This window comes from Prunus mume, linkage group LG4 (genome assembly GCF_029339155.1).
Source record: "Prunus mume cultivar Tortuosa linkage group LG4, ASM2933915v1, whole genome shotgun sequence".
Taxonomy (NCBI): Eukaryota; Viridiplantae; Streptophyta; class Magnoliopsida; order Rosales; family Rosaceae; genus Prunus; species Prunus mume.
In genome coordinates, this window is record NC_142701.1 from 8237177 (window position 1) to 8255378 (window position 18202).

General features: G+C 37.3%; 1 protein-coding gene across 1 annotated transcript; it reads right to left on the bottom strand.

The window, feature by feature from the left end:
• Positions 1–6262: 6262 nt before the first annotated feature.
• Positions 6263–10007, bottom strand: LOC103328226 (phosphatidylinositol-glycan biosynthesis class F-like protein). Its single transcript, XM_008230615.2, has 8 exons — positions 9780–10007; positions 9603–9668; positions 9376–9418; positions 8939–8993; positions 8527–8575; positions 8117–8184; positions 7842–7950; positions 6263–6518 (listed from the first exon to the last, which is right to left on the bottom strand). Exons 1-8 carry the CDS (start codon positions 9960–9962, stop codon positions 6414–6416), a joined length of 678 nt encoding a protein of 225 aa, XP_008228837.1. The 5' UTR covers positions 9963–10007; the 3' UTR covers positions 6263–6413.
• Positions 10008–18202: the final 8195 nt, after the last annotated feature.

Consider the following 18202-nt stretch of genomic DNA (forward strand, 5'->3'; position numbering starts at 1 on the left):
CAATCAAAGCTTTCGCACTAGACTTATTTCCCAATATTTCCTTTCCTCAATTTGATTTATTGATTTGTCTCATACGAATTTTATAAGAACCTAGAAAAGAGTAGAAAACACAGAGAATAGACACAATAGATTTTCCCTAAAAGATAGTAGTTGAAACACAAAAAGATTAGGAGAAAAATTTAAGAGTCAACAAGCAACATAGATTAATGATAATGGTGGAATAGCTCACCAAAGAAGCACTAGTGGGGTACCATCCAACCCTCTCTAAGAGTGAAGTTGAAAGTCTTTCAGAATAGAAATGGGTAGAGTTTCTAAGAGTTATAAAGTTATTGACTTTATCTGAATGTAGGAGAGAGGTATTTATAAGAGATGAAGAGGTATCAGATGTCCTTAATTTAAGGAAGAAGAGATGTATGGCCATGCTTCCATAATGAAGGTGATGGTTGCTTAAGCATGGTTGGATAAGTTGATTACAAGGAAGACCAACTAGAGGGCGACACTTGCTAGGATTAGGAATGAATTTAATGCATGTTTCAGCAAGGGAGTGACATTTGTCCAAGTTGGTGCACTTAGAGGGATACTTAGTGACTAAGTTCACCTACTTATGGTTTGGCCACTTAAGTCTCACTAAGAGCATCATGAGGAGTGTCTCCAAATTTTAGCCAAATTCTAGCTAAAATAGCTAGAAAGCCATTATAGCAAAGTACTTAAAATGTGTTTCCTCCAACAATGTTCTATATTTTGGCTTATCTCAAATATTTTATTATTTCTCTCTCCTACTTTCTAAATTAAAAGTTCATTAAAAAATCAAAAAGTAAGAGGTTGTGAACCTAGGGAGAGAGAAGATGAAGAAATGGAGAACCCTCAATTTCTCTCTCATCCTTTCTAAATGTAGAGAGCCACTAAACTCAAATAGGGAGTTCTCCAAAATAGAGAGCTAGATAGCAAGTCTAATGGAGCTGCTTTTTGCCCTCATTCTAGCCAAAACAGCTAAAGATCATAGTATAGCAACTCTTTTGGAGATGCTCTAAGGGGAGTTTCATGTTCATTCTAGCCAAGTGTTCTGGTCGGGTCATTATAGTGGTCCTATAAGAATATAGGTCATGTGGTCATGCATCGAATCAAGTCTGTTCGAGGGTCTCATCGGGTAGGAGGATGACTAGGCAATAAGATCCTTGCTGATAGGTCGTCCACATGGTGTCCTATCACTAGTCAATCGGCTAGAAGGGTTGAATAAGATGTCAATAATAATTAAGTTGAAAAACAAAGGCATGAGTCATTCTCTTGAAAGAAATGGAGTTCTTGTCAATTGAAATTTGAAACTTTGTTTCGGGCCTTTTTTATTTATTTATTTATTTTTTTATGAAATAAGATCTTTCATTTAAAGAGAGCAACCTAAAACAGATTACAACTCAAAGAAAGAGAAGCAAAGCTATGCGAAAGATACAGTAATGCATGCAAAGCCGATAAGCTCAAAACACAATTAAACAAACTGACACAAGAAAGAGCCCCACTATACTGAGAGTGGTATGACAATCCAGACGCAGAGAGTCATGAACATCTTGATCAACACCTGCTACATGGATTCTTTAGGAGAACTGGGAAGACCGTCACGATTCAGAACATACACAAGAGAGGTGGGGGGCCCGTATGACTAAACTTCTTGACTCAACCTCGATAATGTCAGGAATGCAAGATGATCAGCCCCTTCATTGTTTTTCCTACTTGTCCATGCCTAGTTACATTTTGAGAAATTGGTGTTGAATTCACGAATCCTAGATAGAACCAAAGAAGATTCCATTTTCCACGCTTTATATTTCCTTTCACACTTTCGATCAATTCCTTGGAAACAGATTCAAAACAAACCTTTGACAAACCAAGCTCAATTGCCCATTTGTATCCTTCAAGACCATAAATTGCCTTAGCCATGATTGCACACTCCGCTCGGAAAGATAGACATTTTTCCCCTCACGAACTCCCGATTGGAATTCGAGCTATAAGACCTACTCTCGCCTTGAAAGAAAAGGTTAGCCAAGAAACATGAATGTTTACTTTAATAATAGGGGCTTCAGGTGCTGTCCACGAATCGAAGTTTGGAGAGGGTCCTTCGAGAATACTTTTGTCACTCTTTCAATTATTTGTCACAGACAACTACTTCATTTTCAAAATAATGGTTTGGATGGCCAAGTGTGGTTGTGGTTGAACATGATCAAAAGCTATCCGATTCTTTGTTTTCCAAATAGTCCAGCATGTAACATCAATAATATCTAAGATACGCCATTTTTCCTCATTGGTTTGTAGCCTTTCTGTGGTGCACTTCAATAACTAATGATCAAAGGTATTTATGTCCGGTTTGTCAATTTTATAATTGAGAAGGCCACTAAACCAAACCAGGTCAACCCACAGGCAAAGAAGGAGCATATGTTCCATAAATTCCTCCAGAATCTAGCGGATGGGGTATAAAGAAGTGCTTGAAAGTCTGCGTCTGTGGAGAGTCATCGTAGTAGGTGTCTACGATAAGTCACACGCCATAAGAAGCTCTTGATCTTTGGAGGAACCTATACTTTCCAAATATTTTTCCACACCAAGGGATCAATTCGAGATGAGGCTGAGGGATTTCTGGCAATAGTCACATACTACTTGGCAAGGATGCAGTGGTACCTAGATCACACCGACAATTCACTGTTCTTTTCCCTAGGCCACACCAATCTGTCATGCTCCCTTCCACTCCTTGTACGAATAAGCCAGATAGTACACTCCTTATGAGAAATAGAAGCTTGAATCATGGCCAAGTTCCAAGTTCTAGAATCCTAATTATGAAAGTTTACACCTTAGTGTTAAGTTCAAAAGAGGCATGCAAGTGAGGATGAAGTTTACCATCGTGAAGGGAGGGAATCCAACAATCAATCAAAAGCTTTGCGTGCCTACCATTTAAAACTTGCCACTAAGCTCCTTGAAGAATGATATTCCTTCCCTCGAGCAAGCTTGGCCACGTCTAGGAAGCCCAGTTGAGTTTTTTTTCCTTAACAAAAATTGCACTCTGGAAAATAACGAGCCTTCAAGAGTTGTGCTCATGGGGAATTGGGCTCCATGATCAATCTCCGACATTGTCTGGCTAGCAAAGCCAAATTGAAAATTTTAAAATTTCTAAATCCCAAGCCTCCTTGCTACTTAGGAAGTCCCAAAGTACGCCAATTTATCCAATGCACTTTTGCATCATCATGCTTTTGTCCCTACGAGAATTTTGCAATCTCCTACTCCAACTTTTGACAGTTGGATTGGGGAAATTTTAAAACTCCCATAAGGAACGTTGGAACAACATGTGCGATAGATTTGATTAAAACCTCTCTATCAACTTAGGTTAATAACCCTTGCTTCTGCCCTCTTATCTTCCGTAGTAACCTTTCCTTCAAAAAATTCAACGCCTCTCTCTTAGACCTTCCTCAAAGGGTAGGCAACCCGAAGTATTTCCCAGGATTCATAACAATTGACATACCCAGGATGGCTTCGGGGTCCCTTCTTAAATTATCATGAGTATTGGGACTAAAAAAGAACACTAGATTTCCCTAGATTGACTTGTTGACCCGATGCTCTGCAATACCTATTGAGCATATTCATCATATTGAGACAATTTTGAAGATTAGCCGTATAGAATGAATAAGGCATGATCAGTTAATAGTGGGTAACAAAGGGTCCGACCATTCGTACAAAAAGATAGCCCCTACAAAAGTTGCACATTAAAGAGGACGTAGCCTCACTTACAGATAAGCAACATAGATCAGGGTGATAGGGGATAATTTCAACCTCCATTTTGAGTGAATCCTGCAAATAGGGTGATAGGGGATCACCTTGATGAATCCTGCAAGTAAAGTAACTTCTTAGCTTGCCATTAATAACCACTGCCAACTCCACAAATTTTACCAAGCTAATTGTCAATTGAACCCACCTCTCATCGAAACCCAACTTCCGCATCACTACCTCCAAAAAGTTCCATTCAACTATGTCGTACGCTTAATTCATATCTAGTTCCATACCCAATTCATAGAGCTTGTGGACTTCCTTAGTTTCAATAGATGAAAGGCCTCATGAGTGAAAAGGATGTTACTTGAATTTGTCGGTTTGGGACGAAAGCATTTTGTTGCTTCTGGTATTTGGAGTAAGAATTTTTGTTCTTTACTTTTTCTTTTTGCTTATTTTATGCCCTCTTTAGACTAAAAAATAATAAAATAAACTTTACACCTCTTTATTTCTTTATGTTCTCTTTTCAAAAAGTCAATCATAATAACGCCCCAAAGAAAGTTTCACTATGTGACTTTATTGTCTTAGGCGTGTATTTTTTATTTTTTATTTGGGTCAATATGAACTTTCATTAAAGGAGAGCAATCCAAATAAATTACAACTCAAATAAGGAGAAGCAGAGCCATGCGACAAAACAAAAGTGCATGCAAAGCAAATGAATTCAATACACCCTTAAAACTGTTACAAGAAAGAGCCCCATTGTATAGGAGTGGTGAGTCTTAGCCATATTGAACAACACATGCTATATGGAGGCTGGAGATGGACAAGGAAGACAGTCATAATTTAAGACATGCACAAGAGAGGTGGGGGGCCTGGATACCTAGACTTCCAGACTTGAACGCAAGATGATTAACCGCTTCATTGTTTTTCCTACTGGTTTATGCCCAGATTACAATGAGAGAAATTGGAATTGCATTCACAAATCCTAGATGAAGTGGGTAGAGATTCCATCTTCCACGCTTTATGTGTCCTTTCACACTCTCGATCAGTTCTTTGGAGTCAGATTCAAAACAAATCTTTGTTAAGCCCACTCAGATGCCCATTCGCAACCTTCAAAACCAACAATTGCCTCAGCCATGATTGTAGATTCCGCGTGGAAAGGTAGGCATTTCGCTCCCACGAACTCACCATTTGCATTTCGTGCTATAAGACTTGCTCCCCATTTGCTAGAAGATGCCGACCAAGCAGCATCAAAGTTAACTTTAATAACATGGGCTTCCGGTGAGGCCCAAGAGGCAGGATTTGGAGTCATGGGCATGTAAGGAAACATATTTTGTTTCTGTGAACTCTGATTTTCCCAGTAATTTCTAAGGAGATTTAAGGGAGACATAATAATTCTCTTTTTAATGTTGGAAGGAGTCTCAACTTTAACTCTAGCGCGGTTGATAAAACATAAAAAGAAAAGGATGTCTTTATTGGCATGTGGTTGTTCTTGATTCATTGTGACTACTCCCTCATCTTAAGAAATTGTTGAGATTAGAATATAGATCTTATAGTCATCAGCATTGATTTCAAACTACCTCCCTCTAGTTGATTCAATTCCCAGTTTTGCAGGATTGGCTTACTCATTTTAAGGTGGGTCTCCTTATGTGTTGATAAACGTGAGAAACTAGGAATTGGAATAACTCCCTTTCCTTTCCTTTCATATCCCTGTAGAATATAGAAATTGTTGAGATTAGAATATAGATCTTATAGTCATCAGCATTGATTTCAAACTACCTCCCTCTAGTTGATTCAATTCCCAGTTTTGCAGGATTGGCTTACTCATTTTAAGGTGGGTCTCCTTATGTGTTGATAAACGTGAGAAACTAGGAATTGGAATAACTCCCTTTCCTTTCCTTTCATATCACTGTAAGTAAACATGTCATTTATGGCATGTTTACTAATCTATAATTGGATTAGGAGAAAATGAATTGAGTATGAATTGAATTAAGGAGGAGCTGGATTGAGGAGAATTAGATTCTGAATTCCTATTGAAGTTGTTTACTTTAGAATTGGGGTAGGAGTGGTGCTAATTACTAAAATGTCCTTGTTATTGGGTTAAAAGTAGATGGCAAATTTGAAAATTTTAAAATTATATGAGGATATAATGGATAAAAAAGATGAATTCCTAATGAGTTAGTTCTCCAGGAATTAGAGTACCACATCCCACTCAAGAATTGAATTCTTCCAAAATCAGGAATTCAATTCCTAATTTTATGCGGACCCCACTTACTTTTTAATTCCTTAATGTGAAGTAAACGCAGGAATCCTCCATAGGTAGAATTCAATTCCTGATGAGAATTTCCAATTCCTAATTCATAAACACACAATTAGAGTGAGGACAGTGAGTTACAGCTATCGCGACTCTTATTTGGAAACTCCGGTCACGACTCTCCTTGTGTAGGGCTGCTGCCTACATGTGGGTCCCACACATTGTGAGAGAGAGGGTTGCCACAAGAATTACTCGTTTGAAAGATCAGGGAAAAAAAAACTCTTTCATTCCATATCTTTCTCTAATGTCACTTTTCCTAAATTGGGCAAAAATAAAAATTGCTTCTACCAAAAAGTTAAAAAATAATTGCCCAAAATTCCTACACAGACTGCTGCAAAAAATATTCGAACATCTCGCTTCTTTAGTCTCCTTTGACATGCTGCCTCATAAGTATAAAGCCAAATGATGCCACCATTGCAACCAGGTACCCAGCAATAGCTCCATAACTCACACAAATGGGCCATTCCTGCAGAAAGTAATATATCTTAAGACCTCAATAGAAAAGAGAGCAACCCAACAAAATGGAGCATCCAAATGATCATACAAGTGACACAAGCATTTCCGTCAACTATGACTTATGAATGCCCACTGCCATAGAGCAAATCTTTGAAGTTCACCTTTTCTTTTTCTTTTTGGTTTTTTTTTTAATAACCTAATAGTAAACAGAAGTCCAAAAGTAGTATGACAGCAGTCGGTAATGCATCAATAAGATCCACCAGAAAAAAAAAAACTGATGTTGTAAATCAAGTTAGTCATCCATGAATTAACAGCACCTACGGTGGTAAACCATTGAAGTTCACCATGCACAATATATAACAAATAGCTGCTGAATCAATTTATCATGCTACTTATTCATTTCTTCTTTAAAGTCTTTTTAAAAATCCCCTGCCATCCGTGGCTTCCTGGCTTGCATAGACTTTGGAATCACTGCCTTTAAATCTGAAGGGAGCCTCCAGCACGTGGTTGTGAACTTGTGATAACAAGTTTACAATACAACCCAAAATCGGTGGATTGGATAGGCTTCGGTTGAGAAATTCTTTCAGTTGCGAACATGGTGGCCTCTATTCAACCCAATAAAATTGGTCTGGATGGTGTTCGAGTCCAAATCCCAACTCACCCAATCCTTGAGCAGCCTTACTCACTAGAGTATATGAGAGTAAGGACTTGTCAGGGATTAGGAAGGGAGGTGAAAAGAAGATCTTAATCTTATCATTTTTGAAACCATATCTAATCCTATTTTCTGTTTTCGGTTATTAAGCAACCACAATGTTCCATAAAATCTATATTTGACCATATTTTTAAGCTAGAAGAGCGATTTGGGAAATAGTAAGTTCTTCCAATTCATCACCTACAGCTACTCCCACTAAGATCAAGACTTATCGGAAGTTTAGACAACATTAAACCTTTCCGAAGATGAAACATTAAAAGAAATTTTTTCATTCAGAGGCAGGTATGCCTAAAGAACACTAGTCAAGAAAATGGAACTGGATACAAATGTATTAAGCTTGTAACACTGTCAAGCACATTAATGGCTCTCAAGGTTTGCCAGTTTGCATTGGTGTCAGAAGGCTGCCAAACTGTGCAATAAATAAATAATGCAACACATTATATAGTCGCCAAACTAAGGAGAATTTAGAGTGTTCTCTGACATACTAGGACTAGTACTTATGGGTCTTCAATAGTTCAATTTCAAAATAAGTTCAATTAAAAACATTCCACAAACAACAAATAAAGGAAGAAAATAATTCTTACAAAAGAACAAAACACGGGAAAAGGAAGAAGATCGTACCTGCCATGGGCGTTCCCAGTCAAGCGGCATTGGAAAAGCTCCAAACCAAGCACCAATAATAACTCCATGTGCTGGTATACAAATCATATAATCTACAGGGTCAATAGCTCTGCAAGTACATAAATAAACCAAGACCTAGTATAAGTTTAGAACAACTACACTCTGGGATCGAATTATTTTACAGTATAAATGAACTCTATCCAATTAAAGATCACAACTAAAATAAACATGATTAAACATGAGAAAAAAGAAGCAAATAAGCATAGGAAACTTGCTTTGTACATGCAAATATGCGTTGCCAATCCATCCATGATGAACCAAAAACAGAAGCTGCAGGCACAATCTGCAAATATACATAAATTAAGTTTTAAAAATGTATCAAAACCACAGCATAACAAATAAGAAAGTAGAACTCATTGCAAAGTCACTATTATTTCAATGAAATTTGTTAAAGAAAATTAATAGATTCAGCAAATTGAACAAAAGAACATATAAAAAGATTGAAAACAATCATAACTACACACCATTATAGGTCACTTTTGACAACGAGTGCCAGATAGCAACAAATAATATAGAACACTGGATTATAGCTTAAAGAAAGTGGAAGAATCCCATCCAAAATACTCTGAAAGTAGAAATTAAATATTGTACGACTTGCAACCCCAATGTAGAGGAGGACACTTACGGTGAACAATGACATCACTAGAGACCAGTTAATGGTCTTTGGTAGATACCTGTATCAGAAAAAGGAAAAGGAAAAGGGACAAATTATGACAGATTGTAATATGGCTAAATCTATCAAATGGCGACTCTGATCAATGGATCATTTAATAACACATCTTTCTTGCTAATACTGAAAGCATGAATCACAATTGAGGTTGAATAGGCCCGTCAAATCATCAACAACAACAAAAATACTTCCAAAAAGGAGGTGGATAGTGTACCTTATTGCAGTGTTGATGATGTGACGGAATTCTAGTTTTGTTAAAAGGGAAAAAAGGGTGCAAATCTATTCCCTTCCAACCTCAGCTGTGACTTCTACTTTCAGAATTATTCTTATTAATGACATTGCCTATTTGAGCTCTTAATTCACATACTGGATTCCAGCGGGTGCGCCCAAGGCAATTGCTCCCAATGCATTTACCAGAGCCCCTACAGAGTGTAAGACATAATAAGTTGTGATATTTTCTTAATTAGTAGTATTACAAAATGCTTAAATTAAGAACATTTTATATCGTTATAGTAAAAATTCATTACGAAACAAAAAATCAGTCCACCAAAAAACAACAAATGGAAAATATATCCACACGAACTCTCCATACATCATAAGATAATAACTTAGAGCATGGTTGTCACCTCCACATACTACAATGAAAACTCCAGAGATGACTTACATTTCCTTTAAAACCGAATATAGCATAGCTTAGGATATGTCATGTACGAATGCTTTAAAAACATTGACACGATCTCACTAAACTTGCAATTCAAAACTACATACGATATAGCAGAAGATAAATTTGAACTGTGGACTAACCAGCAGGAAGTCCCAGTAGGCCACGTCCTACAGCTTTCAAATACTGTAAACATCACATTAAAGACTATCAGAGAAACTACAATGAATCAGCAGTCACAAAGAAAGAAATAAACTCATAGAAGGCTTGTTGTTGGGTTGCTGAAAAAACCAATTTTTTTAAAAAAATTCCTGCATTTTCCATGCTTTTCTCAGCTACCAAACAGGAATATCAAGGCATAAGAACTTACGGAGCATCGTTCACGGTCCTTCCTGTATCGGCTGTAAAGAAGGATCACAATTGGGCACTCAAAAACCTTCAAAGCGAAAAACCCAAATGAAAAATAATAAAACAATTAGAAAAGATTAAAAGGAAATTCGAAATTTGGAGATGAAAATAGAGAAGTCAAGGGTAGGCAAGAAGGTACGCAGATCAGACGAAGGGTATGAGAAGGATGGGTGGTGAGGTTGACGGAGTGGACATTATGGGCCACCCAGAAAGCTACAGTTAATCCTAAGCCACAAATCAGGTGGACAACCAGTGCCTCTGTTGCAGATATTGATCTTGAGGAAGCTTTAACGGCCATCTCTTTGTTCTTCTTCGGCTTCATTCTTGTTTTTCGTTTGTGCTGCTTCAAGGAGAAAGTAAACCGTTTATTTTGTCTATTTCTTTTGCTCTCTAGGATGGGCTGGAATATTGAGCCCATAAGGACCGGGTCGGTTTTGTAATTTTTTTAATTTAATATAATTTATTGTTTTTTTATGTAATTTTTATAATTTTTTACGACTCTAGCACTCAGACCAGAAAAATAATAATAATAATACTGTAACTTACTCACCTTCATTTCCCAAATTTTTTTTTGCCCAAAATAAATCATGATCTTTAATATTTGTGACAAAATGTTTGTGTCATTAACTTAATTGCGCATATAATTTTTTTTTTTTATCTCGCATGGTCTAAGTTTTTTGTTAAATTTCTTTTATTTTGCTTGACCAGTGCATTTGACAAGAAAAAAGAGACTTTTCTATCGCACTTACTTTGAGTTTCATGTTTTTTCTTCTCAATGCTGGAAGATGCTTCAAAATCAATTTTCTCACCCATGACAAAAAAAAAAAAAAACAAAACAAAAAGAAGCTATTTTATTTTCCAAAGTGGCCATAAACTTCAAATTCCTGCTAAATAGCCCTCAATGGTAAACTTTTTTTCTTTTGCTTTTCTTGAGTTCATTTTCATCCAAGAATCTAACAAACAATTTGCAAAAAGAGTAACACAAAACCAAAAATCAAGGTGCGAAGTTGGGGGGAGGGTTCCAAAAATTTCAATTTTTGGGACTAAATTCACACTAGGGGTGGGCATCGGGATCGAAAAATTGGAACACCGAACTGGATAGGTGAAAAAAAAAAGGGGAAAAAAACTAGTTGACTAAAAAAGTCAACAAACCGGACCGAAATTGGACCGAATCGGTTCCAACTGGTTCCAGTTCGATTTTATAATTAATATTTTTCCAAATTCAACTTCAAAAAATTTCTCATTGTATGAATTGGGTAATTTGTTAATTTTTTAAGCCAAAAAAATAACTTTTTTATTTTTATTTTTAAAAAATTTAAAATTAATAATCCATTTCAAAATTGGAACCGATCGAACCAAACCGAAATCGGTTCGAACCAACCGATCAGCTTTAAATTTTTTTTTGCTTAAATTGGACCGGTTAAATAGTACTGGTTCCAATTTGAGGTGAGAACCAGACCATGCCCACCCCTACTTCACACCTAATTTTGACCAATCCAATCTCAATGAGAATTTGCAAAATTATACCTTTTTTTTATATTATATTTATTTCTTTATTTATAGAAAAGGATTTCATTCATATAACGGAGTAGTGTACATAGAGTGACACGAAACACTGACCTCGTTAAAACCTTTCTGATGGACAAACCATAGGGTAGAAAAGAGTACTACACATGTCATAGACTAACAAAAGAGTTTGAATCAGTCATGTAGGACCAGTGTGAAAGCAAGATAAAATAAATCAGCAAAATGACACATAGACCCCTGATGAGAACACTACAACACAACCCAACTGTCAAAAGAATATTGCTATGTGTTGCATAGCCACAAGATAGTGAGAGCATCTAACGAAAAACACACCAATTGGCTAGGAAGAAAGAAACCACAAGCACACCATCTCTAGCCACCTCCAATAGCTAATGGCGATGAAGGTAGAGAAAGCTGCAAAGAGCAAGACAAAGAAGAGACTAACCCTGCAAAGAGGCAAGGAAAAGAAATAAAAGGACCCCCAAGCACGACGTATCATCTTAACACTGACAAAGAAACCTCATATGAAACCATAGGCCTTGAAACAGGTAAGAATCAAAGATCTGCTAAGGGTGAAAATAAGAAAACACCACATAATTATAACAAAACTGGCCTCAGTCACTTGGTTGTAACATATATTTCAAACTGGTGCCGAAGAGAGGCTACTAGATCAAACACTGTGGAGCAAAGTGGTTGAGCTAGGGGGAGATGGAATCCTCTACCTCAGTGCATTCATGAGATGACGACCACCAAGACCAAGTGTTAGAACTACAACGATCACTGGAACCATCATTGGTCCGAAGACTAGCATGCCAAGGAGAATGAGTGGGGCTCTTATATGGGGGTGAAGGAGCCGAAATTAGGCTCTCCGAAGATCCTATAGAGTTGCCCCGCAAGTTGGTATCACCTTCCAAATCAACAAAAGTAGAGGAAAATTGGAATAACAAAGACGGATTGAGAGAACCTTGAGAGAGCTCATATTTATCAATACACACCCAAGATGACCAATTTTGCCGCATGCAAAGCAATATTTAGGAAGATATTCATACTTAAAGTCCACCATTCACTCACCCACTTCTGAGAAAGTAATAGGTGTACGACGGATAAGAGGTTGCGTGACATAAAACCTCACACACATACAGGATAAAACACCCCATATAGTCAGTACATTCGCGGTTATCCACGCAAAGAACTTCTCCGAGAATAGCCCTTATGGCTTTAGTAACAACGACAGTCATGCAAAAACCAAGGACACCATGGAGTTGAACCCAAAAGGTACCAAGGGATAATGGCGTCGAGTGCAGATTCCCAATATTCGAGATGTGAGCCAGCAACATCAATGAACACTAAAAGGCCCAGGGCTCCATATCAAGAACCCAATTTTTGTCGCGATCATAAACAAAATGCACCCAATATTTGTTGGAACCAATTTCTTTGATAGAGACATCTCCAGAGCCTTTCCAAAGCTGCGTAAAGGTTTTAATAAAGCCGTCACGATTGACAAGTTTATCTGTAAGGACTTGAGCGACAAGGCCATAAATAAAATCAACAAAATTGTCTACAACGTCCGAAGAACCAATAACCAGGCCAACCTGTTCACTTCGGTTAAGAACCAAACTCTCGATATCTGCAACAGAGGTAGACATCAAAACACAATAGACCATACAGGAAACAACAAGGAATTCAAAACCGAGAACAAATGAACTAGGCCCCAAAGAATGGGAATTATCACAGTGGTGGCAGACAGAGGGAGAATGGCTTAATCTGAAACCGAGAGGGCAGATGACAAACAGAGAGTATGGAGGCGAGGAGACGCACCATGCAAGGTAGGAGATGAAGAATGATAGTGACTATGACGGCTGGAATTAAGAGAGTGACTGAATGCAATTGGCCAAGAGGCTGAAAGCGATAACCATTAAGAGTGAGAAGACGACTTTGCGAGAGAGAGAAAGTGACGTCGATTGATCTCGATGGGACAACGGTTGAACGCGAGACGAAACCTAGATAAGACTCATGGCTCTTCTCGCGTAACGAGAGAGCGACCCGGGGTTAAAGGCCAAGTCGAAAATAATGCAAAATTATACCCTTATATCTTTGGTGTTCTTATAACATGGCTAAATTAACTATTCCCAATAATAATTATTCTTCAAAAACTTAATTATTGAAAGTATACAAGCACAATTATTCAATCTGCGAGATGAGGCTTCCCTAAATTAAGCGTCACTACTATTCTCATAGTATAGGGTCCATTGTGTTCAACCCAAACAAGTGAACCATAAGAAACTATTTGTGTCCCAACTATGTAATTTATGCTCAGAGTATAGCTTTGCTTCTCATATGTCTTTTGAAAGACAACTATACTTAGTGAACCTATAACTTCAGAATTAATTGGTATTGTCACTAAAGCACTATAAGTTTTGTTGCCATTTCCTACATTAGTTATAGTTCGTTAAAAGTGTTTCTCTTTCAACATTCCCAAGTCTGCAATATTATATACAACAATAAATAAAGGATAGTTGAGGTTAGAAGATGCATTTGAACAATTATAATCGTTATGTCTAACAATGGATCACATTTGGTTTGTTTTAAAACCCGAAGAGCATAATAGATTGATATAATCTTGTTGTGCTGCACCATAAATCAACCCAGAGTCAAGGGCCTGATGCGGGTCAATATAACCTGCTCCTATATCTAATGGCGAAGCAAGATGATGAAGTTTGCCATATATTTTTATTGGGTTTCCCGTATATTATCCAAATGATTTGCAGTGGTCATAATGGTAGACCTAATGGCAGCATGGCTCCATTTTCAATGAACATTTTTCAAAAGTGCAGCTATTCCAAAAACATGAGAACAAGCTGAAGATGTCCCTGATGTCAAAGTGTACTTATTATAAAGCGGAAAAGCTCCCAAGTGAGCTATAGGTTGGTTTGGAATCCAGCCAACAAGAACATACACACCAGGTGCCATTAGATCTAGCTTCAAAGATATTTGAATAGCTTCGTGAATGACCTCTTGAAGCAAATATAGGTACAGTTGGTGCAGGATTTATGCCAATAATAGTTTTTTGAAACTCTATAGTGACAACAGGTTTATCATGAGATTTTACATATTGTATAAGATCCATTGCATGTTTTGATGTGACCATGATACAAAAGCAAGGTGTATTTTTTAAGTCAAAATCATCACTAGTAAGTATAGCTCCTTGAATATTTGTTGAGGAACATTGAAGAGATTTGACCAACAATAGATCCTCCCTTACATATTATGATTTTGTGCTACATTATAGACTAGTGATACATCTTTTATTCAAACATATCCTAGAAATCTAGACCATCCTATAATGTGTAGCCCATTTTCAAGAATCAAAGTTCCAGCAAACCAACGATTAGTGGAACCTGCAGTGACAATTGTAACCTATGGAATCCCATTATGCATTGTTGCTAAGAGTGGGCCTTGATTCCCAGCTGAACATGCAACACATATGCCTTTTTGTTTAGAAAAAAATGAAGCTATTGCTATAACATTTTCAAACAGTGGTAATCCATAATCATGGAGAGAGCTATGTTGAGATTTCAAATATACAGAGCTATGCTCTTGAACAGAGAAGGGAAAACAAGAAGAGGAAAAAGATTGGAGCTGAGAGAGAAAAGAAATCATTGAGAGGAGATAGAGAGTTTGTTACTGAGCATTAACCATTGCAATGCACACATATTCACTATGATTTCATTCCAACGGAATTATACCTTTTACAAAGAATGAAAACAAAATCCAACCTTGCAATTGTGTCAGCAATATGAGCTGTACACTTGGCAAAAAACTAGGACATGTAAGTCCTAATGTGTGATGGCATCTAAGCCTTACATTTGTCAAACTAAGGATTAAACCATAAAACAATTTACATTTCAACATTCCCTTATAAATTGTTAATTGTTTTAACTCCTAGTAAACCTCTCAAATAATTGAACTGATATTTAGGAAGAGTATTTGTGAAAATATCAGCCACTTGTTCTTTAGACTTGCAGTACCTCAAATCCACCACTTCTTCTTATAAAGCATCTCGGATGAAGTGATATATGAAGTTGATATGCTTGGTCTTTTGATGGAAAATGGAATTTCTGGTTATTGCAATGGCAGAAGTGTTATCTACCATCAATAGAGTTGCTTTTGTTTGCAATTCTCCAAAATCCTCTAGCACAAACCTCAACCATATAGCCTGAGTAGTTGCTTCACTTGCATTAACATACTCAGCTTCAGTTGTGGAGAGAGCAACACTATGTTGCTTGACAGATGCCCAAGAAAACACACCACTTTCAAAAGAGAAAGCATATCCTGAGGTGCTCTTCATTTCATCTTAACTTCCACTCCAATCACTGTCAAATAATTGAACTGATATTTAGGAAGAGTATTTGTGAAAATATCAGCCACTTGTTCTTTAGACTTGCAGTACCTCAAATCCACCACTTCTTCTTATAAAGCATCTCGGATGAAGTGATATATGAAGTTGATATGCTTGGTCTTTTGATGGAAAATGGAATTTCTGGTTATTGCAATGGCAGAAGTGTTATCTACCATCAATAGAGTTGCTTTTGTTTGCAATTCTCCAAAATCCTCTAGCACAAACCTCAACCATATAGCCTGAGTAGTTGCTTCACTTGCATTAACATACTCAGCTTCAGTTGTGGAGAGAGCAACACTATGTTGCTTGACAGATGCCCAAGAAAACACACCACTTTCAAAAGAGAAAGCATATCCTGAGGTGCTCTTCATTTCATCTTAACTTCCACTCCAATCACTGTCACAATACCCGATTAGTATAGCCTCATTGCCTTTTTGCCTTTCTGATACTCAATACCATAGTCTATTGTCCCTTGTATGTACCTCAAGACCCTTTTGGCTGTTCCATAGTGCTTCTTGGTAGGACAATGCATAAACCTTACCAAAAGACTAGCTGCAAACATTATATCTAGCCTTGTAGCAGTTAGGTACAATAAACTCCCTACAACCTGTTTATGTTGAATCTCATATGCAAGTTAATTACCATCAGTCTTGCATAACTTCTCACTTGTCACCAAAGGAATACTCACAGGCTTGCATTGGTGTAATCCAAACTTATTCACTAGAGTCAATGCATATTTCTTCTGACTAATGAAAGTGCTATGTTCAGTTTGAATCACTGCCATTCCAAGCAAATGATACAGAAGTCCTAGATATGTCATTTCATACATTCTCATCATTTCTGACTTGAATTCAGCAATGAGTTCTTCACTGTTACCTATATGCACTATATCATCAACATAAATTGAGACGATTAGTGTTCCTGAATCTTTCTTAGTCTTGCAGTACAATGTGGCCTCACTTGTGCTTCTGACATACCCATAACTAATGAGATAAGCATGAATTTCTTCATACCAGGCCCTTGGTGCATGCTTTAAACCATACAAGGCCTTCTTCAATTTGTACACCTTATCCTCATAGTGTTTAACCACAAAACCTTCAGGCTGATCCACATATACCTCCTCCTTAAGTTTATCATTTAGAAACGTAGACTTGACATCTAACTGGTATAACTTCCACCCTCTTTGAGCTGCCAAAGCTATGAGAATTCTAATAGTATCAAGTCTGGCTACAGGAGTAAAAGTCTCATTGAAATCGATTCCAGGCTTTTGTGCATAGCCTTTGACCACCAACCTAGCTTTGTGCTTCTGTATTGAGCCATCAAGTTTCAACTTGGTTTTGTAAACCCACTTAACACAAATTACAGGTTTCTCACTTGGTCTGTCAACTAGCTCCCAAGTCTCATTCTTCTCAATCATTTCCATCTCAGCTTCCATTGCTTGTTGCCAAGCTTTGTCTCTTAAGGCTTCTTCAAAATTTTATGGCTCAATGATGCTCATATTACATCGAGCATATATCTCTGTTATATCTCTAAGTTTCACAAGAGTAAAACTTGGTGATTCACTTTGTGAGCGAGCATTAGTAGAACCTGAAGTTATCTCAGCTGCTCCACAGTCATTTCCAATATGAGATTATGGTGCAGATGAAGTTGTGACTTAATAATCTTCTTCAGTAACAATAGAATGCTCTTCAGAACATATAGGAACTATGACTTGTTCCACATTCTACTGCTCCCAATTTCATAAAGAGCTTTCATAAAAAAAAATTACACTCCTATAGACTACAATTTTATTAGTATGCAGATTGTAAACTCTGTAACCTTTCTCACATTTGCCGTAGCTAACAAAAATGCAATTAACAGTTGAATCCTCCAGTTTTGATTCCCATTTTGGCCATTTTGGTGGCTTAGCAATCGATCAAACCTCTCATTTATCTGAGCATTTTGGGTTGCTATGGTTTAAGCCATATCTTGCAACCGTTGATGGTTGAGTTGGTTTGATGTCTTCATTACTCAGATGACCTGTTGGATCTCTAGTGAAGTGGCCAGATTCAGCCTCAAGACTGGTCCTCCATTAGCTTCCGTAACATCTTCGACCACCACATGGTTGTGGTCGATGGCCGTTGCTCGGCCGATGCCGTTTTGGCTTTGTTGTCCGTTCATAAGATTTTGTGGCTGAGTGTTCATGGGAAGTGAACTAGCCATACTTGTCTCTGATTCTGAACAAAGTCTGGACTCTTCAAACTCTCGATCTCTTCTAGGATTCCCTCTAGTGTTCACGACCATACAAAACCTAGTGATCCCACGAGCCACTGACTAGCTTGAATGGAAAAGGTTGGATTGCTGTGTTCGCGGTTCTGACTTCTAAGTAGCCGACTGATTGGCCAAACAAGGAACCTCATCTTGGCCTAGGTTCTTTTACTTCCTTAGAGTCAAGGATGGTTAGGTTTTGTATAGGTATTTTAGTATTTTAGAGATTTTTAATGATAATGATGCAAATTAAATTAAAATATGCGATTAAACTTAAAGACGAGAATTGAAGTGCGATAAAGTAAATCAAAGCGATAGATAAACTTAAGTTAAACGAAGAACGAAATAAGAACGATATAAATGATAAAGGCAATAAAATAAAGCAATTT